General features: G+C 40.9%; 1 protein-coding gene across 1 annotated transcript; it reads right to left on the bottom strand.

Annotated features, from left to right (window-relative positions):
* Positions 1-224: 224 nt before the first annotated feature.
* Positions 225-27,133, bottom strand: apoba (apolipoprotein Ba; the record flags this gene model as incomplete). The annotated part of the gene is made up of 30 exons (XM_079574300.1): positions 225-229; positions 412-1,429; positions 2,952-3,138; positions 3,222-3,254; positions 4,089-4,200; positions 4,287-11,855; positions 12,234-12,607; positions 12,679-12,800; positions 12,871-13,046; positions 13,842-14,014; positions 14,145-14,346; positions 14,423-14,544; positions 14,724-14,906; positions 15,845-16,050; positions 16,804-16,971; positions 18,082-18,285; positions 18,450-18,614; positions 18,959-19,166; positions 19,384-19,583; positions 20,624-20,770; positions 20,854-21,001; positions 22,779-23,235; positions 23,351-23,427; positions 24,222-24,346; positions 24,493-24,630; positions 25,339-25,483; positions 25,613-25,758; positions 25,855-25,967; positions 26,707-26,739; positions 27,079-27,133. 30 exons carry the CDS (start codon positions 27,131-27,133, stop codon positions 225-227), a joined length of 13,011 nt encoding a protein of 4,336 aa, XP_079430426.1.
* Between the last annotated feature and the right edge of the window lie 730 nt (positions 27,134-27,863).

Raw genomic sequence — 27,863 nt, forward strand, 5'->3', positions numbered from 1 at the left:
TTGTTGTGACGAAGGGCTTTACTAAATATAATTGATAGCTTTATTGAATTTAAGATTTAAAGAGAGATATGAGAAGAAAAGAACAGCACAATTATACACAACTACTGTACATAATAAAACACTATATTTGTTTGAACATTTTAATATACATTTTTGCTCAATCACAGACAAACATTTGCTTTACAATTAAAAACATTTCAACACAAAAACACTGTCAAATACTGTCACACTGAGGATTTAAAAGCACAGCAACATTTCACACAAGAAAAATATCTAAATAGCTCACATATAATAGCTTGTGTCTGTTTTACATAGAGCCAGAGGTCTCAAACCACTGCCTTGGTAACATTGGCCATTCACTAAATGACTTCCACAGAAACGGTAAAGAAACTTCTACTTCTACTCTTCTACCTGTGATTTTCAGATGAGGCGCTGTTCTCTCAGAGGCTTTCGACAACAAATCGATGCTATTCTTGAGTCCGCTGTGGAGGCGCGTTTGCAGGACGTCTATAACATCGACCGCTCCTCTGTTTATATTGTCCACGCTGAAGGAGATGTAAACGTCATGTATCAGCTCTTTCGTCGAGTCTTTGAATTCGACCACGAGACCGCTCGCCTTTCCAGTTTGCTCCTTGGACAATTCCTTCACCTTCACGAATATTTGCTCAACACTTGGCGCGATTTTCTTGTTTATATCGTTAAGATAATCAATCAAATCTTGTCCGTTGTGAGATTCGCCGGCCCACTCCTCAAACTTCTCGGACCAGTCCCTGTTTGCACGTCGTAGCTCTATCTCCACCTTCATCAGAATCTCCCTCAAACTCCCCGGTATTGTGAACTCAATTTGTTCAATGACTTTTTCCATATTTCCTATTAGACTCATAAGGATTTGCACAGCCAGGTCGATAAATCTGTCCACTACTTGCATTGTTGAAGTTTGCTTGTCAGATCCTGGCACTGTAAACTTTATGTCAATGTATTGTCGGAAATCTCCTTGTGCTTGTGACATTTTCATCGTCACATCTTTTTCGATTTTTTTCAGCTTGGTGAGAGCATCGTTAACGTTGAAGCCCATGAGTTCATCCGACGCTTTCCGGTACAAGTCCACTCCCTTATCGCTAACCTGTTCTACTAAATTCTGCAGCTCGTTCAAAGACAAAGGAAACTCGTGATAGGCTCTTTCCACAGCATTCGAGATGGCGTTTTTGAGCTTCATGCTGCCGCGGTTCAGGTCGAAACCGAAATGCGCGAAGTGGTACTTGTTGATGACCTTGACGATGGCTTCTGTTATGGCGGGGACTTTGCCTTTGGTTTCCTCCATCACGTCGCGGAGGGTGTCCACGTTGAAGGAGGAGTGCAGGGACAGCTTTTGGGAGTTTTTCAGGGTGGCTTTGAAGGTGATGATATCGATGTCTTTCGCTGGAGTTGTCTGATTACAAACAAAAAAGCTGGATTAATAAAATGTAAATGGAACAGGTTCCTGCAGTGGATAAAAGCTTAAAGGAATAGGCCACCGTTTTGACATACTGAGATATGTTCTTACCTTAGCTTTGACGAGTTCTATAGGACCTGTCCGGTCTTCCCCCGTGCCTTCTATCACGTAAACACAGCGCAGACGGCGTTAGCATTTAGCCTCTCCCTCTCTCCACTATAGCTCCAAAACAGGTCAAGATAGAAGCTACCAAGCTCTTCCACGTTTTCCCTATTTAAACATGGTTACGTGAAGTGTTACAATACAAAGTATAATTACACAAAATTAAACAATGTGGATATTCTAAGCGGATAAAGGGGGGAACTATATTGTAAGGCGTAATAATACCAGGAGTAGTTCGAAATCCGCGCAGTAATCTTCACTTTACTGCGCAGTAATCTTCACTTTATTGTGCAGATGCCAAACTACTCCTGGTATTATTACGCCTTACATTATAGTTCCCCCTTTTATCCGCTTAGAAAATCCACATTGTTTAATTTTGTGTAATTATACTTTGTAGTGGAACACTTCACGTAACCATATTTAAATAGGGAAAACGTGGAAGAGCTTGGTAGCTTCTATCTTGACCTGTTTTGGAGCTATAAAGGAGAGGGGGAGAGGCTAAATGCTAACGCCGTCTGTGCTGTGTTTACGTGATTGAAGGCACGGGTTAAGATCAGACAGGTCCTAAAGAACTCGTCAAAGCTAAGGTAAGAACATATCTCAGTATGTAAAAACGGTGGCCTATTCCTTTAAAGCCACTATATCATTGGATGTCTTTTCCAAGTTATGCAGTGTGTTGTTGATTTCTAGAGATCTTTTTTTTTGTAATTCATGCAGTCCTTATATTTGAAGAGTTTTGTGGCGCTAGGCTAGTGCAAGCTTAGCGCATTTTTATGGTATCAGCTAGCCTGCAATAAAAACAGTCTGACCCGCTCCACAGTGCACCTGAGGCAAATCACTTATAACACCAGACTAATATATATAAATGTCTGTGTCAATAGATTATTTTTTTGAATATAACTGACCTTGCATCACATGAATGATCATTGAGCATGAGCATTTTGAGGGACTATTTTCTAGCAGATCACTCCGCCGCTGCATAGCTTATACAACCACGAAGCTGATGCTGCTCAAATATAAGTGATTTTAAATGCAAAATGGTTAAAATTATTCTATGGACACAGACATTTATATTGTTAGTCTGGCGTTATAAGTGATTTGCCTCAGTGGGTCAGACTGTGTTTAATGCAGGCTAGCTGAGAACGTAGAAATACACTAGCCTAGCACTAGCCTAGCGCCACGAAACTCTTCAAATATAAGAACGGCATTAATTACCAAAAAAAAAATCTCCAGAAATCAGCAACACTCTGGATAACTAGGAAATGAAGCCCTATGTCAAAAATCTTGATAATATCCCTTTAAAGACGTTTGTTAGGTGATTATAATCATTTCAAAGCAGATTTTGAAGATGTCTTACCAGGTAACGAATGAACAGTTTTCCGAACAGCTGGGATGGAGACCTTTTCTGAAGGGTCAGACCAAGGAAACCGTTGGTCGGAGAGGACATAGATGCAGTGACGCCATCCTTACGAGCGGCAACACGGAATCCCACATCCGAGAACAACGGACTGGTGATGTCGATCGTAAGAGTGTGTGAAGACACGCTACAACATGGACAAAACAGGGTTAGGAATTTAACTGAAGTCTAGTACTTGTACAGTGGAAATGAAATGGTAGTTGCGCTTACTAAGGATCAGGTGAGAGCGCTTGACGTTTCATTCTGAAATAAATAAATATAAGCATTTGGTTATTGTGAAGAACATAAACACAAGTATTCCACTTCACACAAAGCTCAGTCAATTGGAAATATTCTATATTACAGTCGGTCTTATCTCTTGTTTGGAAAAGGAAATATTCAATATAATATGAGATTACAACTTGATCAATTCATCACAGTTCCAAAACATAATTCATCCAAAGGTTCTCAATATCAATAAGGGTGAGAGTTGAACTACTGTATGAATATATTTAATTGAATCTTTAAAAATCAATGAATTTCTCAATATTGGATGTTTTGGAAAGATTGTCGCAACACACAACTTAAAAGTTCCTGCACCAGATATTTTTCCAGTTAGTGGAATAAAATAGTTTTTTTACCTCTCCTAAAGGGACTAGATGCACGTTGGTCATTTTATACTCACTACTGCCACCTCAGGTCTTACTTGTAACTGCACTTTCTATATTAAGCTCGTGCATGACGGCACTTCGGACCCGAAATAACAACTTTTTGAGTGACAGTGCAGGATTTTAGAGTCAGTTGTGGTGAACAGGTCTGGGCTCATTCTACACATTAGGACATGGCTGGAACATGTAGGGGGAGGAACATACTTAGTTTTAACATTTTTAAACTCTATATAGTCCCTTTTGTCAGCATTATTGTGACAGCGATCCCTAAAAAGGAATGTTGGGAATGAGTTTAGACCCAACAAATTATTCAGAATTTACAAACAATGACTGCAAATGAAATGATACAAAAAATAAAAAATCTCGTATTTGGCCGTTCATTTATACCAAAAACAACCACATTAATGTACGCGACAAACGCCAAGCATACCTGGGGGTTCTGGCGAAAGTGTGTTGCCATTTGACGTTGACGTCACTGTGAACAAAGTCAATATTGCCCTTGAGGCTGACTGTATCATCGTTAAATCCAAGAGTTGCAGTAGCTGAGTGAACAAAGAGACAACACAATATTACAAATTGTATCAAAAGCTACAGAGTAAATGCATATAGACTAGAGAATTAGCTTTACCAGTGAGATCGTACTCCAGGAAGATCATCGTGGAGCTGCAAACTGAGGTGAGAGCTGTATTCAGGCTGGAGTCCCTCTTCTGGACATCAGCAGTGGTTGACACGTTATAAATGGGAGATGCGACTTTGAAAGTGGCACTGAGCGCTCCAAAACTGGGGATGAAGATGCTCGATGGCAGGTACAAGTCAAGTTCCGGGATTTCAATCTTCTGTTCGGGTATGACAATGGTTGGGAGCTCGAAGTTAGAAACATAGTTCTTGATTTCATCCAGGTCGATTTTCATGTCTCCAATAGTCATGGATTTTGGAAGGGTGAAAGAAGACACCTGGATTTCATACTGTGGGATCTTGATTGAGAGGTACGACATTTTCTCGTGTAAATATTCCGTGTTTATTTTGTAACTAGGCACAGACAGGACTGGCATACCAGGAAGCATGATATCAAATTCTCTGGTTACAATCATTTTGGGTATTTCCAGTTGCTTGAGATCTATCGTGAAAGCTTCAATGTACAAGTTTGTAAATGGTAGTTCAAATTCTGGCACTGACAACACGGGAGGGATGGTGATATATTCTGGGATCACAACCTCTTCTAATCTCATGTCAATTTTTCGGATGGCACCGGGGATTTGTCTGATAAAACGGGGCACTGCGATGGTAACCCCGGGAATTCTAAACAACACGCCTTCCTGGAACAGTTTGTAAGGTATCGCATACTCCTGGCCATCCATTGACTTGGTGTAGACAACACTCGATGATATGTTCAGCACTTGCAAGTCATCCATACTGGTGACTTGGTCGAACTTAAGCACGTCCCACAAGGTTTTCTGATAGACAGGGAGCTTTATGGATTTCAGGAAAGCCGCATGCCCTTCCATTGTGTCACTGAAGTCCATACGAGCCTCGCTTTCTTCATTGGACACAGCAAAATTGCAGCCGTGGATGAAGGCCGCAACCTGCTCCTTTCCTATCCAAGAGAATGACTGCTTATCCCAGGTGATGGCGAGGTTAATGTTACGAATAAACCCAATATGGCCCAAACTACTAGGTTGTTTCAGATCAATGTCAAGTTTTGTTTTTAATGATTTGAAAGGAACCAAATCTAATTCTGCCATGACTGTGTGCACTCCATTGGTATTGAAAACATCTAGGTTGACCTTATTATTGCTTGTATAGTCAACTGTTGCAAACATTCGTCTCAAGGAAATTTCAAGGGCAGCATTTTCAACTATGTCGAAATTAATGATGCTGTCGCCCGTGCTTCGTTTCAGTTTCTCTTGTTGGTCAACATTGGCTTTTGCAGAAGTGATAATGGTCGTTCGAAGGCCATTGGCGTTGAGGTAGAACGTTGCCTTGTTGTTGAGATCTTGAGCGATACTCCATTTGTCCATTACAGTGATGTCCGATTTGCTTTGCGTAAGTGCGTCCAGCGAGATATAGGAAGAAAGTGCTTCAAGTTCAGAAATCATGTCAAGAGTTCCCTTTCCAGCCGAATCAATAATTGGAATATTAAACATGTACTTTAATTTATTCTTAGCGCTGGCGGTTGGTGTCGTTTGGCTATTTCCTTCAATCGCTTGGTCGAATTCGAGATTAAGGAATGGCAAGCCTATTTTCACATAATTCATAAATGAGGCCCCCATGCTCCTCTTGCTAAGATTAATGGCACATTCATGGTTACCTTGAACATTTTGGTGCTCCAAGGTGATTGTAGTAGCAAGCTTAATCCCACTTTTCCTTGTCAGGCTTGTCGTTCCGTCCAATTTGCCATTCAAGACTTCCAACACAGATGCAGAGTTAGCCGTAAACCTCGCCACAATGTCCGACTGGTTGAAAACACCACCATTTGCACTCACAGTAATCACTGCAGATTTGTATGAGAAGTCAATCGTTAGGTTGCCCATCGCAGGGATTACAACATTGTTCTGCATATCTGGTAAAGTGAAAGTCGGCAGTTGCAAATTGCCAATGGTTTCTGGCACCTGAATGATTGGCAGGTCCAAAGACGGTAGGACAAGGGTGTACGATGGCACGGAGAACCCTAGAGCTGGGACCTTGAAGCTAGGTGTGCTAACCTCTTTGGGAACAACATAGCTAAAAGCAGGCAATTTGGCTGTAAAGGAAGAAACTTCAATGCCCAAAATTGGTATTTTGTAACCCGGGATTGTAATTATCTTTGGCGGTATACTCGATGTGTCCTTTTTGTGCTTGATGTAGCGTTTCTGGACTTGGCTGTGCGATTCCTTCAACAGGTCAACGATTTTGTCTCTCAACATTTCAAACTGCCCTTGAAAAGCGTTAGCATTGTCACTGATTGCGTTGTAAAATGGCGCAAGATTAAATTCGAAGCTGTGTGTGTCTGGATTTTTGAAGTAGTGAAGCTTCAAATTAATGTCAAATGACTGTTGGGGATTGTGGAGCAGGTATTTCAGTCCAGCGTGGTCCCATAGCGAGAAGTCTGTAATAGCTGGGGTGACCTTTTCAAAATAGGGAATCGTCATTTCTGGGATGGACAATGGCACCGTCAAAAAGTCCAGATTAGCTTCGGCATTTATCATTTTGTGGAAGTATATCTCCTTGTCATTGTTTTCTGTTACAATATTGTGATTGTACTTGTATTGATTGAATCTAAACAAAGCGAGCCAACATGCTTTCTGCTTTTCGGAGTTCAATATGAGACAGTAGTCGTTCTGAAAATCCACCTTCCCTGTGAGTTTGAGAGGGAGGGAAATCTTGAGGTTCGCCTTGTTTTTAGCGTCAAGAATGATCTCAAATGGTTGCACCTTGAAGTCAAACGTACTTTCTTCAGTGCCTTTGATGCCACCTGTGTACTCGCAATCATGAGAAGCAGTGACGGCTAGTTTCAAATCACCCGTATTAGCTTGAACATCAAAAACAGTTACACTTTTCTTCATGGATGGGATATCCATTTCACACCGAAACACGGCTGATGCATGGTCTAGTATCACGGATTGTGCCATAAGCGATTCCTTCGATTTGAAGCATTTCGAATCAGTGTCTGCGTCGTAGGCAAGCTTAGCCGTGCTTAGGTCAATGGTAAAATCGAGTTTATTTTTGTGCGTTCCTTCGTCAGAGTAATCTCCGATAGACCACTTGCAGTTACCATTTGTTTCTCCATTTACAGACACTTTACCAGACTCCAAAACAGTAGCCGTTGTGTGCTTGGCGTTACATTGGCTTGAAAACTCCATTGATGGGAGATCAACGTTGTGATCGTACATGGTGTCACAAGTTGCAGTAATGCCGTCTTTTAGAGAAAGCACTATGTTATTCATCAGATCAGCAGTGTAAACAGGAGTTGTGGCCTTTGCGTTAGTTCTTGCGGTGGCTTCGGCAGACGAGCTTGTCAAGGTAAGTCTTCCTTCATGATCGATCGAAAACGCCATGTGTCTTGCTTTGACTGTCTCTGTAAATATCATTTTCTTCATTCTGGGAGCTTCCAAACGAGCGTCAACTTCAAGATTGAACTCGAGGGGCTTAAAAGCAGATGTAGCTTGGGAGTTGAGTGAAGCGGTAAAGAGTGGGTTTTTCAATGTCGATGTTGCGTTTTCAATGTTGCCTGTTGCCATTAAAGTGTACTGCGGCGAGTTGAGTCTAAATTCTCCGTAAAGTTTGCCGAAAACTGGAATACAAAAGTCGCTAGGGATTTCTGGCAGTTTAACAGGTGGAATTGGCAGCATTGTAATTTGGAAATCCTCCAAGTTTATTTTAGGGACGTTGATGGCGGGTACTTTGATTTCAGACAGCGTAATTTCTGGGAAAGTAAAGTCTGGTAAATCAAAAAGATACAAAACTTTGAGGTTTCCAAAAATGTAATTCGGATCTGGCCATTGAATTTCAAACATTTTCAGATCGTCTATGAATGCTATAATCTTGGCTTTGAGCTCGTTGAAGTCTATTGTGTAAGAAGGGATGGTGTACGTGTTCAAAATCTTAATCTCTGGGATTGTTATTTGGGCAGGGATGTTGATTTCCGGTAATTTTTTCAGATTAAAAGACAATTCAGGGATGACGAGATCTGTGAAAGGAACTGTAAACGTTGGCACCTTAATCTCAGCCTCTTTAATTGTTGTCAGAGCATCCTCAATGGCGGTTTTTATCTTGTTCATAATGTCGCTGTTCTCAAATTGTTTTGCAATCACTTCGAGCAGTTCCGTCAGTTTCTTAGAGATTAACTCAACAGTATTTGTGTAGAATTCGCTTGCTCTTTGGAGGTACACTGTAATTTCATCGATGACATCCATATTTGAAATCCGTTCTCTTATGTCGTCAAGTACATCCAATGCTTTGAGCTTGACATCATTCAAAAACGTTGAATCAATCACGTTTTTCAGTTTTGTTAAAGCATCAGCCACTTTGGTGTTTTTCAGTCCATCCAAATAAGTGTAGACAGAGTCCTGGACCCCTTTAAGGAACTCTCTTACAGCTTCAATCTTTTCAACAATTTTATAAACTTTAATTTGTTCATTTATATAATCGACAAGCTCTTGGATTTTCTGATTTGTCTCATCCACAAACATGTGGTAGTCGAAAGCCTTCAACTTTGTGACAAAAGCAGCAATGTTATTATTAATGTCATCAATCAGTTTCTTATAATCAATTTCTTTAAGGGTGTTGGTGAGGTTTTCCAAAGACTCCATAATTACATTATAGGCATATTCAAAATTTATATTTTGAATAGTGTCTACAATGGTTTGCAGCGTCTCTTCAATTTTCAAGTCTTCAATAAGAGTAACAAGTTGATTCATTAACTCTTTAAATTTCACATCTAGATTGTATTTGAGAATTTGATCTTTTATATATGTGTAAACTGCATTGAGCTTTTGTGGGATTTCGTATTCGTCGATCCAGTTGATAATAACATCATACATATTTTCTAACACGCGTTTTATATCTGAATAGGGAATCGTGTATTGAAGCTGCTCGATGTACATGGGCACGTCAAATGAGAAGATGTAATTTTTCACGTCTTCAAAAAACCTCTTAATGTCAAAATCTTCAACAGCTTGTTTAATTTCAGATAAACCACCCTTTATTTTGTCCATAATCCCATACTGGGCGTCAAGGTCCTTCAGCCACGCACTGCTCCTTTCTGTAAGTTTCTGCAAATCGATCTGCCTCAGGATGTCTTGAATCGCTTCGAGTAGCTTCGTCAAAGATAATTTTATTCCGTATTTCATATCCAGGTCCCATAAATATTCGGCAATCTCCTGCAGTGCATTTGAAATCTTGTCCGCAAGTTCTCCCGAGTCAACATAATCTTTGAGCGTGACAAGGAAGTCTTTGATTTTTGCAGCAATGTCCGTTACCGTTTCCTCCAGATTCATTTTCAAGTTGGCCAAGGCCGTCTCGAAATCTTCGATAGTGAGAGAAAACTCTTTTAGCAGGTATTCTATTTTGTCTTTCGCTAGGGCTACTTTGCTTTCTAGATCGAATTCTCGCATGGAATCGCCAACTTTCTTTGGTAACTCTGCTAACCGGGTTTTGAAGTCCGCAATGGTGAGATTAATATCTAAACCATCAATAAACTGGTAAAGTGACTCCAAGGCTTGCGCAAGTGTGGTCTTGACATGTTCAAAAGCAGCTGGAAAGCTTTCAATGAATGGAAGCTCAATTATATGGCAATCTGCATTCTTGTCATATTTAAGGAAGCCGTTCATACTAAATTCCTCCTCAGTGGGACTTTCTTTGGTCAGCTTGCTCAACATGTCCGTCAGCACAACTCCTGAAAACTCCACTCCAATCTTCTCTGGATTATTGAACGCACTTAAATCTTGGTTGAGCGCATGATTGTTCAGTTTAGATTTCAATTTCCAGTTGAGGAATTGGTTATTTGGCATCAGAAGGCCTTCCAACTTGCTGTCCAAATTTGTAGTGATTTCCCCACTTTGTCTTGGCTTATGGGTAGTAGACACTCTTTCGTCATGACTAAAGGCAAGCGATAGAGGCTCACCTTTGAACAGGAACCTACTGTACAATTGCCCGGTGTGCTTCCCGCGCAGTCTTATTTCTCCATCGCTGTTCACCACTCCATCGATGGAGAGGCTGAACGGAAGCGCCATGACTTTCACTGTGCTGTCAAGTCGCAAAGGCTGAGAATTTATCCTCGCTTCGCACTTTGTTGTAGAAGAAAGTCCGGCATATTCAAAATCACAGTTGTGGCTGAGCTGTGCGTCCTTTGCAGTAGCAGATGTGCTGTATTTCAACGCACCCTCCAAGCCTGCAAAATCTATATCATAGGTATGTTTGAAGTTGGCGTCATCACCAAACGCCCCCATGACATTTCCATTAAAGTCTAAGTTTGTCGGCCGTAGCTTCAGGTGCCCGATGTTGTTCAAACTCAGCTCGTATAGTTTCAGATCATTCGTCATATCTATGGTTGCTACAAATGGTTGCATGTTAACCTTGGCGTCTTGCTTGTAGTACACATCTTCGCAAATAAAGTTGTCGGATTTGGAGCGAAGATTTACTGTCCACAACGTTATGGCGAGTTGGTGACTGTTTTCCGATTTCACCTGATTTATGGATCCCATTGTATCCGCTGCGAATGTCAATCCATTTCTGTTCAGTACTACGTTCATGTTGTTTCTTGTGGTCCCATCAAACGCATGGCCCTTTAGAACTCCCTGCAGTGTAGCTTCAGAAGATGTAGCTTGTCCATCGATATTAAGCTCACCTCTGCCTTCATCCCCCATCGCTTTTGTCTTAGTGGAAAACATTGCCCCACGTCTGTCTACGCCACAATTGAAGATATTTTCAATTGTCACTGGGGTGCATTGAATTGTGTTGGTGCCACTTGCTGCTAAGCCATTCTCACCAATCGTCAGGGAAGCTTTGTGCAAACCTCGCCCAAGGTCAAAAGTCAGGGAGCCTTCGGAGTTGAGCTCCAGCCCATTGAAATTCAACGCTCCAGAAAGCAGTGAATATAGCCTATTTTTAGCATCGTCAATTTGGGACTCTACCTTAAAAAGCGCCATTTGATCTGACACGCCAATCTCAACTTTGTTATTGAGCATTTTCCCCATTCCTTGAGCCATACCGTTGCATTTCAGAGTCAACTGTCCATCCTTAAATTTCAGTTCAGCGTTATGCTTGAGGGCATCGTCGAAGGCATTTGTTTTGGAGATGACACTCAGCTCAGAGTTCTCGTACACCCCTTGGATAATGTTTTGCAGCTTAACTTGTGGACAACTGAAGACGAAACTGGACTCCCCTCTCCCTTCTTGGTCCATGGGCCGCACGTTGTAGTTCTGTGCGTAAGTCACATCACATTTATGAGTTCCAATTTTAAGTTTTCCATCCAAAGTGCCATCGCCTGAAACTTGGTCTTGCTCCGGAGGGGAAGTCGCTTGGGCAGTGTAGAACCAAGTCGTCTCGAAGCCTAGGGGACTTGAGATTTCAATTTTGTAGTCAGCTTTGGCGTTCAGCTTGTCGGTAACATGCAGAGTTTCCACAATGCTGAAACTCGTGTCAATGAGGCAGTGGTTGAATGTGTTGCTGAGGAGATATTTGAGGCTGTTGTCGGCTTTTCCTGTAACCATAGCAGTACCTAAGAGAAGGAACAGTAGGTTAGAACAACACACTTTACAAAACAATAGGCTACTGTGCTATTAGTCCTATAATTTTGGAGACATTTAGATCCCAAGGAAGTTTTTGGGCCACTGGAACTACCCTCCTTACAGTGCATCATGGCAATAGAACACATCCACATCCTTATTCAGGACACATCCAGTTCACTTAACAGTCAGTCTTGGAAAGTACTGATAGTGTCTCAATACCCAAGTTTACAATAACAATTGTACCATAGTGAAAGTTCAGCAACTAGAGATTGTTTTGTTAAGCAGAAGATGTGAATTTTACTGCCTTCTTTGCACTTAGAGGGCACTCTTTGTACATACTGTAGTTGGCTTTAAAACAATATTCCTACCTTCAAGTTTGTATGACAACAAGCAGAAAGGAGACTGCGCCATGATCTTGTAATGCGCCATGTAGTTTGGGACATCTACTGTGTTGTTGCCCCCGGAAACAGATCCTTCCCAGCTGTAAAAGTTACTGTTGATTTTGGCAGATGCTTCGGCCAAACCGAGGAGAGGGAGAGAGAAGTCCAAGGTTGGGGGTATGGTAAAAGGGGGAAGTTTCACATTAAGAGGAGGGATGCGGAGGCCTATTTTTGGTAAGTCGATTCCGGGATAGGTTATTTCTTCAGGGAAGTCCAGTTCCTGTGATGTTTTGCCTCCGAGGGGAAGCGGCAGAGCGACGGGGAGCCAGTCTTTGTTGAACTGGTACCTGAACAAGCCGTCACTGGTGAGATAACAAAGTTTAAATTAGGGCTGAGTGATCAATACAGTAAGATTGTGGTGATTTTTACTTACTACTGGAAGAACAGCTTCTCAGGTAAGGGCGGCAATGTGAGGTCTGAGATGCTTCTCTTGCTTCGAAGATTTTCCAGATAGGGGAATTGTGCTGCTAGTTTGTCCATCCAGATGTTAGCTGCCTGTAACAATGACATAAAACTAATGTAAGTACCCTTCAATATTAGTCTACTGTTAATGATAGTGTCTTGCCTCAATTCCTTTGGTGACGATGTGCCTGAGCTTCATGTCCGTCTTGGGCACTTTCTGGTCCAGCGTGTCATCGAGCAGCTGCTGTAGCTGCCTGTGGTGATCCTCTGCATTTGGAATCAGTTTTTGAATGTCCGAATTAGCATCGGTTTTGAGTTCAAGCTCGATTTTGTCGTCATCTGAGAAAGGCAGGAAAGACTCTGTTGAGGTTTTTTTTTACTTCATACAGTAGTTTAACCTCTTAATCCCCACTTGAGGCAAGCACATTTTCTCCAGTTTGGCATTACCCAAATCTAAAAGCTTCTTGAACAAAACTTAACAAAAACACAATAGAAAATCAACAAAAACATGGCTAAAAAGTGACAAAAACACCAAATAAGAGTGTCAAAAAGTAAGGGAAAAAAGCAATGAAGAAAGCAGCAAAAAATGACAAAAACAAGACCAAAAAACCTACGAAAACCAGACAAAAAATAGATGAAAACACAACAAAAAAGCCACAGTCAGTGTTGTAGGTCTTAGCTTTCAAATGAGGCTTTACTCTGGCCTATACACTGTGACTTCTAGGGCTGAACGATATGGACAAAATTTCATATCTCGATATTCATGCCAGATATCTCGATGTCGGTACGATATTACTACGGGGTCGGTGAAAACTAAGCATTTTTTAGAAAAATAAAAACATAATAATAAGGAGTGCAGTTTTATTGATGAAAATCTATGTCGTTTAGATCTTGCTTTTTCGATTTGAATGTTTTGAATGTTCATATCTCGATATCAATACGATAACGATATACTGTTGCTTGTTCGATATTAATATCTAGAATGTTCATATCTCGATATCGATAAGATAACAATATATCTTTCAGCCCTAGTGAGCTCCAGTGGAGAAGCTTTAAGATTTAGGTAAAGTCGAACCGAAGAAAATGCGCTAGGTAAATGAAACTATTTTTTCTTATGAGGTTGCCCATAGTTACCGTATCTGAGAGACACCTTTTGCTGATACAGCGTCTCTGGGAGGTTCATAGCTGTTTCTAGGTCCAAAGTGAGAAGATCACCGTTGTATAAAGTCATAGTGATCGAGGCATCGGTGTCCAAAGAGGGGAGGGTCATCTGGAGCTGCAGCATTGCCTCCTTCATCATCTCAAGTCTGCAATGCACAGAGTATTTTATTTATTTATTTCATAACAATCAATACATATAATTTGTATCAATGAACCATATTCCCACAAACGTTATCATACAGTATTAATATCAGAGTTATGAGCCACAAAGATTACCGTGTGCGTGCTACGATGGACAGCTGAGGAATATTCTTATTGGTGACATCGATAGTGATCCCTCTCATTCTTGGATCGATGCCAGTCAGAGCGAACTTGATTCCTGCCTCGATGTCGTAGTCCGGGATGTTAAACTCTGTGCTCACTGTGTTCTTCATGTGGTTGTATTTGAGAGACGCCGTAATATCTGCTGAATCAACCCCTAGAACAAAGAGAAACAATTTCACAATACTTCAGGCGTTTGATTAGCTTTAAAAGGACATTTTACTGCACTTTACCTTCTGCTTTGAGGTTGAACTTGAGTGTCGTGATCCTGTCGCTTCCGTCTCTGTGCATTTTACGAGTCAAAGAGGCGGTGTATTCAGAAACCTCTCCCGTGGGCTGGATTTCAACTGCAAACCTAAACAACAGAAGCAAATCCTTACAAACGGTCGCCAAACAGTAATTTGCCATTTAATTCATTTGTGCTGGAATGGCACTTTCAGCCCATTCATTACAGAGATAATAACCATAAACCAACCAACCTTGACTCTACTATAATCTCATAAATACAGCTTTTTGAATAGTGTCTCCCTTTACCTGCTCTCCCCGGTCAGTGGGAAGTACGGGGCGTCGTCTGTCGAGGTGGCGTTGGAGTAGCGCATCACTGTGCAGAGGTTGAGCCCGGTGATGAGCGGCTGACACTCAGTGGAGTCAGTCCTGTCTTCGACCAGAGAGGGAACTATGTTCGTCTGACCCGCGGAGACAGACAGCACCTTGTTGCTAGAAATAAAAATTGAAAGTTGAAATTTATGAAGGAAGATATCACATTTAAATTCATCTACTTCTTCCAGGAATGGGATGCCAGAATTAGGTGATTAAGCACAAATCCTCATTGATCTATACAACATGTTTTACACTCTGCTGTGATTGTTTTTGCTATTAACACATTGAGTGCCAAAAACGGAAAAACTAGACACTCTAGTACACCGTATGTGTGATTGTGGTAGCTCTGTGATGAACAGAGTTGAAATAAATGATGATCAAAAACATGTGAAAAGTTACGATCTGGACATTTCACATATTACTGCGTTTCTTTTCTTCTTCTTTTTTAGTCCAAGGGGGCGTGGTTTTGCGTAGTATTTCTCTGAGTTTTTAAATGGTCAAAATCAGCCAGGAACGGCTGAGAAACGGGTTAAGTGTTAAGTGTTCAATCAGAGAACCAGGCTGTTTAAATGCACACACGATAAAAAACGCGGTGCTTCAAAACGTGTCAACAATGTTGTCATTGGAAATTGACTTGAAACTGAGATATTTAGATTTGCCTCTTCCCACAATGTTAGTGTCCGTCCAGAGAGGAGGAGAGAGTTAGAGAGGAGTTAATCAGAAAGGAGAGTGTTGCATAAAACCCCCGTTTCTAGAAAAAAAAAAATCAGTGATTTTGATCAAAACTAGCCTCTGTTTAGCTTAGATTTATCAGGAACCGAGGCACGTAGAGAAGCTGTTTTCACGGAGAGCTTAGAGTCTCGCCTTTCAAACAAGCATGTGTCCATAGCTATAACGTAGAATATGCTGTGGCGCTGCAAATATCATGAAAAATGGTCTGAATTGCTGGCACTCAAATCCCAAAAGCTAAATCCCCAAAACAGTGCGGCACTCAATATGTTAACTATAACCAGATAAACATGAAGACGAGATACCCTTTTTAACAGACATTATACCTAATACTGAAGAGTTGCGTGTTGGCCGTGGGGGCGGGAACGGCCATCTTGAACTGGCTTCTGTCCCAGGTCCCTTTGAAGTTGAGAGAGCTTTCATGGAACATGTTTGTGTGCATCTCCAGTCCAGAGTCCACATAATCTGGGATATGAACACCCATGTTTGTTATGAACTCCACCCCGACCGACGGCATGAAGGACAGCGCCCCCTGGAAACAGCAAGAAAACTAGAAATTATGTGCACTGGATAATGATAAATGCCTCGGATTATAAACCTCTTAACTCCCGCCTGAACCGAGAGCATTTTCTCCAGTTCAGCTTCACCCAAATCCTGTAGGCCAGTGTAACACCTCATTTGAAAGCTAAGACCTACAAAACTAAATTGATCTTTTTCCTCACATTATCAGATTTTTTTTCATCACTTTTTCATCCATTTTTTGGTGTATTTGTTGGTCACTTTTTGTCACTTTTTTGTCAAAGTATTCGCATTTTCTCATCAAAGTTTTCTCACTTTTTGGTCAAATTTTTGTACATTTTTTGTCACTTTTTCGTCAGTTTTTTCTCACTTTTTTCACATTTTCATCCTTGTTTTCGTCTCAGTTTTGTTGCTATTTTCACACCTTTTTTCCAGAAGCTTTTCGATTGGGGTAAAGCTGGAGAAAAAGTGCTCGGTTCAGGTGGGAGTTAAGGGGTTAACCACAATAGAACTTTATTGTTGTTCAGAACATATCGTATCTCAAGGAAAATATTGCAATATTAATGTGCAACTGTAGTGGCTCAAAAATATAGATTTAGGTGTATTTTGAACTATTCTCAATACTGTATGCTGTTCTGATCATCTAAAACATAAGACACAAGATGGAAAGTAATCACTCAACCGAAACCGTCTAATTAAAAAACACTCCAAATGTCAAATATTCAGCATCTACAGCTTAATAAACTATGAAAGAATATGTTGTTACCATGTTGGGTGAGAAAGTCAGGCCTCCTTTGGCTCCAGGAGCTAACACGCCGGCGAGGGAGAATTTCAGAGGCAGCCCAGAGGCAGTGGGGAGAGAGAAGCCGTTCTCCATAAAGATGTAATGAGCGAAAACCTCATTGTCTGTGCTTTCTGTCAATTTTGAAATGGCCTGAGGAGAGGAAAAGAAACCATTTTCACAAATACAGTAACGGGACACAGACTAATCTTGAATGATGTAATAGTAAACAATGCATTAGGTAAAATAATACAGGCCTGTGCATGTTCAATACAAGGATAATGTTGGTGTTAATGTCGTTGCTGTTTGACATGTAATTTACATGTTTAAGCCTGAGTCTCACAAAACAGGAAGATTAATAATAAGAAATTACCTCTAAATCCCGGAGGAAAACTTTTAAAAGACAAGATGTTGTAGAAACAAAATACAATATGGGTTGTGACTGTCCAAAGTTTTATATAAGACAATCAAAACAAATCAATGTTACACTAAATGTAGAGAGAGAGGTTCAGGTGTTCAGTGACAAATGGGTGCCAGTCTGTGCCAATTATAATACTGGGTGTAGATCATGCAGCAAGGAAACTTTTTCAGTATCAGTATCAGGGTACCGTTAATTTTTTTTAGATACCGGTACCTTAACGATACTTGGTTTTCGATACCGATACCTGAACGAAACTTTTTTCGATTCCTATACTAAATTATTTGTACCATAAAACAAATAAGTGATGTTAATATATATTCCCTTTCCTTCCATTTAATTTCTTTTGCATTAGCTTCATTTGCTTGTGGCGAAACAACCAAGAAACATCCTTTACAACAAAAAGGCAGAAAAAAACCCTTTCCAAGTTTTGCTTATATTTCCCCTGCATTTTGAACAACTTTTTTTCCATGTTTTTTCACCAAATTTTCCAGATTTTTTTCTTAATTTGTTCCCAAAATTTCCCTCAATAGTATCAATTTTTTCCCATTTTTACTATGTGTTTTTCCCCCCAAATTTTTATTTTTCACCCAATTTTTCTCCACAATTTCGCCCCAAATTCACCCATGTTATAATTTTTTCATTATTGTTTCATTATTTTTTTCTTTTAAATTTTGCCAACCAACAGAATCAAAACTTAAAAATAAAAATTTGATATTTCTTTTCAGTGCCTGCTTGCGATACTTTCATTTCTTCAATACAAGTCGCACCAGACTGGTATTGTTTAACAGTACCCAGCCCTAACCATGATACCACAGGAGTAAGTAGACAGTAGGAGCACTTACCATAGAGGGAAGCATCCTGAGGAAGACGTGCTGGTACATTGACAGAGTGTCCACGACGTCTCTGATTTGGCTGATTTTCATGTATCCAAGCTCAGAACCGAGAAGCTCCAAATACGCAACAGCTTCCGGAGCCTGAGAGGAGCGCAAGTCCTCGATCAGCCTCTGGAAACCGTCAGCGACTCCCTTCACAAGATCATCTGGCACCTGTGTGGAAAATGTATAAAAGTGCAGATTTTATGTCCTGCTATAACCATCACTTTCATGTAGGATATAAAGCTTGAGCACCTGTTGCAACGAGGCAACAGCTCTAATTTATTTACTTGATACATTGATAAGGCAACTATATTTATGATTTATGATTTTTGTACCTGTCTCTTCATTCTGCCGTCGCCAGAGTTGGACAGAAGGTCTTTGAGCGTCTGGGCTTTGTCCAGTCCCCAGTTTGTGAGCTTGAAAAAGGAATCAGGAACAAACCCCTTTTCCCCCCAAAGAGCTTTAAACGCTGGTTCAAATCCTTCTCCTTCAAAGTTCAACTACAAAATTACAAAGTAAGAGTTGTTGTTGTTAAAGTTCATTTCCAAATAGAAGATAAAGACAGAATCAATTGATATTACACTTATAATAGTGATTGTAAATATGTGCAACTGGCACTTTCGATAGGTCACAATAATGACTGTAAAATTGCAATATCATTAACTTTTGCTTTTTATTTACTTTTAATATTTAACAAACTGCATGCTATGTCTGCAAGCTTCACTTTATCCTATTATAGACAAGTCTTAGTCTCCTCAGATTGAAGATAAATATTCTCTTAGAGGTTCTGTGCCCAATTTCTTTCTGATGAAACGAAATATTATGCACCGTGAGTCAAACACACCTTAAAAAGCTTGTTGTTCATGTAGTCCTTATCCAGCGACACGTCGAGTGAAACGTCTTTCGGTAGAGTGTTGGTGTCGTCGAAAACAAAGTTCGATTTGACTGACGCTCCCCTCATTTCAGTCATGAAGCTGCGTGATTTTCCGGACAATTCCCCCAATGAAGGGAGCTCCTTGTTTCGCACCGCCAACTCGATGTAATAAGTCGCACTAGAAAAAGGCAACAAAAGCTGTGTCATTATTACATGCTTAGTATGGCTTCCACCAGCATAGATTATGTTGAAGTTTTGGAGACTTTTTGGAGACGTATTTAGATAAACTTGTTTCCTTGCACAGCTAAGATCAAGTGAAACAATATAGACAATCTTATCTACCTTGTTCGTCCATCTGTGGAGGATATGGGAAGTATTTATTACATGATACTCACTGCAGGTCACTCTTGAGGACGTTTTTCAGATGCGTCACGACAAACTTCTTGAGCTCCTCGTCTGTGACGTCGTCCACTGTGTCCACGATGGCTTTGGCCGTGGCTTCGTCCATGTTGTTCATGAGGACGAGGTAAGCGGCCACACGTTTCTCCACCGGGTTCTGGGCGTCCTGGTAGATCTCCATCAGAGAACTCCTGACCTGACATCACAATTACAAAGATTAGCTGTTGTATATCATTCAGGGCTGCAGAATTTGAAAAGAATACGTATGCAAAAGCTTTGGACACAGTTCAAAAGTGAATTAAATTAGTCCGTTTTGATGTATTAAACACAATAAAAACATCTAGAGCCCTGAGAACAGTGCTTGTGATTCTTTATAGTTACTTGGCCTGGTTTATCAAAAAATATTTTGATGCCTTGTCTTTTTTCATTTCTGTCTTGCCTTCCCTCACATCACATGTATACAATGTAACTTGTATTTGCTTTACTGGTGTGTGTTTGACCATGGGCTACAACAGTAATTAAAGAAAATATATTTAACCTCTTAACCTCCACCCAAACCAAGCACATTTTCTCCAGTTTGGCTTTTCCCAAATCTAAAAGCTTCTTTAAAAAAAAGTGTCAAAATAGAGAGGAAAACGAGGATGAAAATGCAACAAAAGAACAACAAAAACGTGCCGGAAAAGCAGCAATAACACAATAAAAAAGCGACAAAAACAAGACGAAAGAGGGATGAGAAAGCCACAAAAGAGCGACAAAAATGCATTTTAAAGTGATGAAAATACATCAAAAAAGCAACGAGAAAAAGCAATAAACGCGACACAGGAGCTACAAAAACGTGGCGACCAAAATGGTAAGATCAGTTCTGTAGGTCCTAGCTTTCAAATGAGGCATTACATTGGCGAACTGGAGAAAATGTGCTTGGTTCAGGCGGAGGGTAAGAGGTTTGAATGAGAAAAAGTCACAATTTAATAGAATTGTTAAATTGTGTAAAGCTTTGGTATTATAAACAGTCTAAATGAGGACTAAAGCAGGGCTAACCATGACTAAATCACAAAGATTACGATTAAAAACAAATATTTCTAATCATGACACACTAATCATTAGAAAGAAAAACGAACAACCATAGTATGTAACATTGCCAGAACACCTCTTTACAATTTGGACTTTGCATCATCAGATATTACCATGAATTTAAGTGTAATATCTGTAGTCTTTCCTACATTTTTTGGTGTATACCTCGTCATTGATGTTGATGTTCCTAAAAGCCTGGATCGCCGCTTTCTGAGTCGACAAAGGAGCGTCTGTTCTCTTCGCACAGCGCAGAACGGCAGAGGTCAGGCTGGGGCCGTAGTCTTGCATTGGTTGACCCATGACACCAATCACCTATACATGAGTAAGGTCTTATATTAGCGTTACCGGCAACGAAGCTACAAATCCAAACAGACAATGGTTCAGACATGACTGACCCGCAGGACGAGGTAGGACAGCTCTTGTGGATTGCGGATCATCTCGGGGTCCATGTTCGGTCCGAGTTCTCCAGAGCACTCGTTCAACATCTCCTCCATGAATGCAGCGACATCTCTGATTTCTGGAGTGATGTCTCCACGGTAAAAGCTGTGGAAACGGGAATTGAAAGGTTTTGTATATTGTGATGTCTTTGTCTCGCCACAAAGACAGTGAGTAAATTATATCTTTGGTGGAGTCGAGTTCACAATTGATTCCTTCATTTGTTCATGTGGAAGCTTCCTATCGTACTGGAGTTTATCCATCGCCGACAAATGTTCTGAAATAGGCTATATACAGGTAGCAACAAATCAAATTGAATGTTTTTAACGCCTGAATACTATATTTTTAATGCCACACAAGCAAAAGATCTGTGCATGCATCTTTGCTTTTTTTTCTTTGTTTAAGAAAAATAAATTCCATCAAACAGAGAAAAATGAGGGACATAATGTTTAAAGGAATAGGCCACCGTTTTTACATACTAAAACATGTTCTTACCTCACTTTAGACGTGTTAATACATCCCCGTCTGGTCTTTGTCCGTGCGCTCTGCCAGGCAAACGGAGCACATACGCAGCCTCTCCCACATGTTACATAGCTCCAAAAAAGCTCACGATAGAAGCTACCAAGCTCTTCCACGTGTTCCCTATTTAAATAAAGTTACATGAAGTGTTTTCATGCGAAGTATATTTACACAGAAATGTAGCATGTCGATTTTATAAGCAAATAAAAAGGGGGACTATATTGTGAGGCGTAATGATACGAGGAGTAAAACGTCCGCGCAGTAACTCCTAAAGGTTATTGACGGAAGTGAGCGGGGGAAGTCTTTAGGAGTTACTACGCGGACGCTGTGCTCCTCGTATCATTACGCCTCACAATATAGTCCCCCTTTTTATTTGCTTATAAAATCGACATGCTACATTTCTGGGTAAATATACTTCGCATGAAAACACTTCACGTAACTTTATTTAAATAGGGAACACGTGGAAGAGCTTGGTAGCTTCTATCATGAGCTTTTTCGGAGCTATGTGACATGTGGGAGAGGCTGCGTATGTGCTCCGTTTGCGTGACAGAGCGCGCGGACAAAGACCAGACGGGGATATATTAACTCGACTAAAGTGAGCTAAGAACATATCTTAGTATGTAAAAACGGTGGCCTATTCCTTTAAAAGAGTGTGTTCTTTCTTTGCACTTGTGCCAAAAAAATAGTAAAGCGAAGGCATAAATTTTAATGCCAGTTTGAATTCAACGTAATGCTTTTTAATGATATCTAAAGGGACTATACAGAGTTTAAAAATGCTAAAACTAAGTATTTTCATCCCCCTACATGTTCCATCAATGTCCTAATGTGTAGAATGAGCCCAGACCTGTTCACCACAACTGCCTCTAAAATCCTCCACTGTCACTCAAAAACTTCGGTCCGAAGTGCTGTCATGCACTAGCTTAATATAGAGACTGCAGTTACACGGAAGACCTGAGGTGGCAGTAGTGAGTATATAATGACCACCTTGCATCTAGTCTCTTTAAGGCGTTAGTTTTTGCACAAAATTTAAACTGTTGTCTGTTTGAGAAGCAAGTGGCTTAGCGTGGTCTACTATGTAAATGGTAAAATGTAATGTGACTAAAAATTTAGTAAATGGCTGCTGCTTATCCTTTTTTGCAGGTGCTACTCATTTTACCCCTTTAGTCTGTTGTCAATCGTAGCAGTACTGTTCAATGTCAGGCAACTGAGTGTCCAAAAAGAGCTAATATTGGTGAATTTTTTGTGAACAAACTAAATCAGGACGTGACAGAATTGATTTAAAGCTAAGTTTCGAGCATAACATCCTGGACAGTACGCTTCCCACCCTTTGAGGACCGTTCCAGTTTACCACACATGTTTGACGTACTTTTTCACCGTATGGGCCAGGGAGTACATGATGGCTTTGCTCTGCTTGTACTGCGCCGTGCTCAGCATGTCACGGAGCTGTGTGGACGTAGGGTCTTTGATCAAACCGAGAGCGTAGACCAAGGCGTCCACCTCAGCGGACACCCCGTCTATCCTCCATATGGACTGCAGCATGGCGCTCGTGCACTCGGGCGTCCCGCACTGGAACATGGCCTGCCAGGTGACCCACGTCGACATGTCGAGCATGGCGGTAACCGTCTCGCTCAGGGTTTCGTTTCGCAGGGCTCGCATGGTGGAGACGAGTTTGTGGAAAAGGCCGGTCCTCTTCTGGCCTTGGTCGGTGCCGGCCAGGGCCAAAAGTTCAGACAAAATGTTCACAGCGGCGTCCTTTGTTTGTACGGGAGCTTTGTCGTCCGGGTCGGCGAAATGGAGGGGCTGTGTTTCAGTGTTGGTCCTGTCTAAACGGAAAACACAACAATGCAATTTACAAAAAACTGAATGGTTTGGGAACTACTGCAGTTAATCCAGCTGCAAACCGGCTTCACAACTAGTAAACCACAACACATGACTAACCAAAGTCTCTGTTGTTGATGCGTTTGGAGTTTTGAAAGTTCAGCTCTTGTGTAATCACAGAGGACATGCCGTTGCCCCTGTAAAACAAATTTACAATGAAGCAATAGTTAAACAACAAAGGCAAAAGATGCGCGTTTTTGTCCTTGGCTTTTTGTCGCTTTTTGAGAGTGTGAATGGGTGACTGGTTCCTTACTGTAAAGCGCTTTGGGCCTGATAAAGGTAGAAAAGCTCTATATAAGTTTACCATTTACCATTTACCATTTTGTCCGTTTCTTTGTTCTATTTCATCATTTTCATCACTGTTTTGATGCTTTGTTCAAGAGACTCAAAGTTATGGGTAAAGCCAAACTGGAGATAATGTGCTCGGCTCAGGTGGGGGTTAAGAGGTTAATTTCAATCAGGAAATAAGAATTATCTGTCTATATTTGCCTCTCAACTGATCTCACAATATTCCTATTCCTCTCTGTAATTCTATCATACAACCCTCCGCCACCTCAGCCTCTCCATCTTCTCTTCTTCATGAGACCCAGTGGCTTAGTGAGATTTAATTCCAAGGCCTGAGTTTGCCTTTTCTCCCTTGTCTGGATTTGGTTGTCTGTATGTGCTCTGATTCACTCATCAACCCGAAACAAGTGCAAAAGCCTATCCAGCGGGACTCCCATCTGTCTCTCAAAGTTTCAGTTTCAGTTTACTCTTTTGTTAGATTATACTACTATAGAGCTCCTCCAGGCAGCCCTGCTGACAGTTTGCCTCAGCTGCTTTTAAGATGAGTCACGCACAAAGGATTCATTTGCACATTCTTTGCCTATCTGTGTCTATTAAAGTCTCTCCTATTTGAAACACTGGACTTTTTTTGCACGTGTGTACTTACTGATGCGAGAAGGGGAGGTAAACATGCTTTTCCGTACACAAGACAGCTGTGATATGCTTCCCTTTATTGTCAAACTGGTAGTTGCATTCTTGGTTGCTGGTGATGAGTTTAGACATTGGATTGCGCTGAAAGAAAAGAAAACACTGAATTTCTACAAGGGATTTTCACTGTTTAATTGAACATTGAACAAACGTTGGACGTGTGCAGAGGAAGGGGGAGGAAATCATTTCTACAATGTTAAATGCCTAAAAATGGTTGTGTTTTTTTTTACCAAACTCGTCAGAAGTGCCAGAGGGCTGCTGGTGAGTTCCCTTCCGTAAAAGTGGTCGCACTGAGAGAGATCTCGAGTCACGCTGATGTCGACGCCGTTAACCTGGTGAGCTGTTCGACACAGGCCGTGGACTGTGCTCTGAAAAACAGAAACAAGAGAATAAACAGGTAAATGCAATGAATTAAATAGGGCTCCAATACAATCCAATAGCTAACAACTAGGGGCCGATATATCGGGCTGATATATCGGGCCAATAGGGCATTTTACAATATTGGCTATCTGCCTTAAGGGAACGGAGAAACATCGCGGTGAAAAGCGGTCACAAGTTTGTACACCTATTTTACATATATTATGTTGTAGGATCTCCCATGGCAAACAGGTCCTATAGGTGACGGGTCAAACAAAGAGCGGTTCAAAAGCCCCTTATGAAAGACCAACATCTTTCACAACACCGACTATAATATGGATTTGTATACTGAATATATTACAAGCATTGTTTGTTTCTGTCTTCATCAGTGGGCATTAAATGTCCAAAACACACAAGCCTATAGATGAGACATTCTCGAAATCATCATCAAAATACCTGGTCATCGACATCGGCCTTAGAAACACCCATATCTGTCAATCTCTAATAGATATCGGCTATCGACCATGCCAACCCCCTTCATATATGTATTGGTATCAGACCCCAAAAATCCATATCGGTCGGGCCCTAATACTGAGCAAAGATTAAAGACCCCTGTCTCTGTGCTAGAGAGAGACATCACCACTTGCACATGCTTTGATGTGTCGCCAAAAGATTGCTATACAGTGATATTGTTTTTCTCACAAAGTGTATAGACAAACCATCAGGCTGCGGCTTTCCTCCATGTTTGGGGACAGGAGAGCAGACACGATGCCTCTCTTGATGTTGAGGATGTTCACCGGTTCGTCCTGGGCAGAGAGCAGCTCCACATTCACGGCATTCTCCACCCTGAACTTGAGGGGATTTCTGAAAACAGCAATTTTATTTTGAATGGTTTTCAATAAATGCTTGGTCAAAAAAGGCGATCACTGCAACGTGCACTCTTTATCTACTGCATCTGCAATGCTCTATGTCTTGAAATACAAATGCACTGACTTCTCCATAGCTGCCTGGAAAGCGTCGGAGCCAGGTGCGGGGGAGTAGACGGGCTGCCCCTGCGAGTCCATGACGGACACCTCGCTCACTGCGCAGTCTGTGGTGTGCATGATGAAGCTGCAGGCCTGTGGGACTTCAATCTCCACCTGAGCATGCAAGAAACAGACGGGGTCAAGCAGGCAAAAGTCGGCTCAGATAAGACAGTTGTGTTATCAAAGGGAGGACAGGCAGCAGTTACGTACCTTACATGTAACTTTGGGGCCATTCCTCAGGTTGGCAGTGCCCACGACGCCGTTTCTGCTCTCTGTATTGTACTGGTACATGTATTTTCTGAAGGTTTTGAACCTGGAGACCACTGCAATGAAATATCTCAGGGTTATATGGAGGTACAGGACTGAACCAGGTCTAATCCAGGACAAATCAAGGAATAAGAGTTCTCTGGTCTGGACAGGAAGAGGGACCACTCGGGGATGGACAAGAGGTGCAGCAGAGAAAGCATCATCTGGACTCCAGTCTGGACAGGTAAACTAAGTAGTTTTAAGTTTTGGTATATGATTTTGCATGAAAGAAGGAAAACCTACATTCAAAGGGCATATAACAATATTCATTACAGGATTGATAATCTGCCATTCACACTAAGGCTTTTCCTTTTTTGCAGTGTATTCAGATATTTGCATATGTTGAAAACGTCCACATCACCAGCTCAAAGCTGACCCTTGAACCTTTACACCTTCAGCTAATGATGGAGCTGCCTCCAAACAAGGGCCGATGGCAGTGAGCTGTTAACGGCACAGAGTCCAGATGCAGCACCTATCTCCAGAAAACAGGTCACACTGTATTGGTTTAGCAGAGTCACTATTGATCTGTTCTATGTCAAACACACCAAACATGTAGTGTTTTTTGTGTCCATCATGTATTTGTAGAGGGCTGCCTGCAACTAATGATTAGTCCAAGTTAAATCCAGATTCAATTAAATACGTTACAAATTGATTATAAAATATATTGATCGTATTTCAGCCCTGATGTAGTTACTGATCTGATATGGACTTAAATATGATGTGTTTGGTATATTTGTGTTGTTGAGTGCAACTTACATTGACAAGTTGGTTCATTGTCATTGCCTTGTTCTGGAATAGGAAAAATAACAATATGTCAAGTGTGTTTAACTGCACTGCAAGTTGTAAAATAAGAATTAAGGTTTACAAGCAGTAACCAAACCTAACCTTGTTGCCGAACAGAAAGAAAGTTTTAATAGTAAGCATAATTTTGTATAAAAAAACATGCGATACAAAGGTTATAGGAAAGATTTAGATTTTCTAATGGAGCACAATAAGAACTAATTTTAACATCATCACTGCTACGGCAGGTCCACAGCTTGGATATATACACTTACATTTTGTGCAACTTTTTTAATAAGTTAAGTTTTAATAATTTAAATGAAAAGTTGATCATAATTGAGTACTTACGGGCCAAGGCGAGCCCACTCAGCAGCAGCAGAAGGCCCACTCTGCTGACAGCCATCATGGGCAGAATTTAAATTCTCCCTGTAGTCCCCGGCTTGAACTAAAAACTCAAATGTTTCTGATCTTTATAAAGGCGCTCTTTGCTTTGGCCCGGCCCCGATGAGGACAGAGCCAGTGCATCTCAAAGTTCAAACTCCCACAACTCACGCTCTGTGGCACTTTGGTTACACTTGCTGTACCGTATATACTGTGTGTGACTTATTGCAAATAAAAACAAAAATGATGGACAAAATTCATTGGCATCCATCTTTTTGGTAAAATGACGATTAATCATAACTCCATGGCGGGTCTGAGATATCTTTATACTTTTACACCACTGCTGGTTCTTTTTGCTTGCTCATGAAAGTTCAGCATGTTCTGCCTCACAGCTGATAGACTAAATGGGTTAGTCAGGTGAAAATGCTCTTCAGGTGAAAACGTGAACTTTGAAATAATGTACTTAGTGCATAGACGATAAGAAATACAGATAGAGAATATAGCCACTGAGATACCGGCTTATTATTTCACAGCATTATCTAATGTATGATTATGTCACTGTTGCTGAAGCCAATAAAAAAGGCTTTAAGTCTTGTAATAATTGCAAAATCCAATTTAGTCTTTCATCAGTGTTCGCCGCAGTGATCACACGGGTGGGGCGGGAATAGTTTTTAATCTGTAAAGCACTTTGCACGACAACTTTAAATGAAAAGTGCTTGATAAATAAAGTTTTAATTGATTGATTGATTGGG

The sequence above is a fragment of the Gobius niger genome (assembly GCF_951799975.1).
Source record: "Gobius niger genome assembly, chromosome: 16".
Classification (NCBI taxonomy): domain Eukaryota; kingdom Metazoa; phylum Chordata; class Actinopteri; order Gobiiformes; family Gobiidae; genus Gobius; species Gobius niger.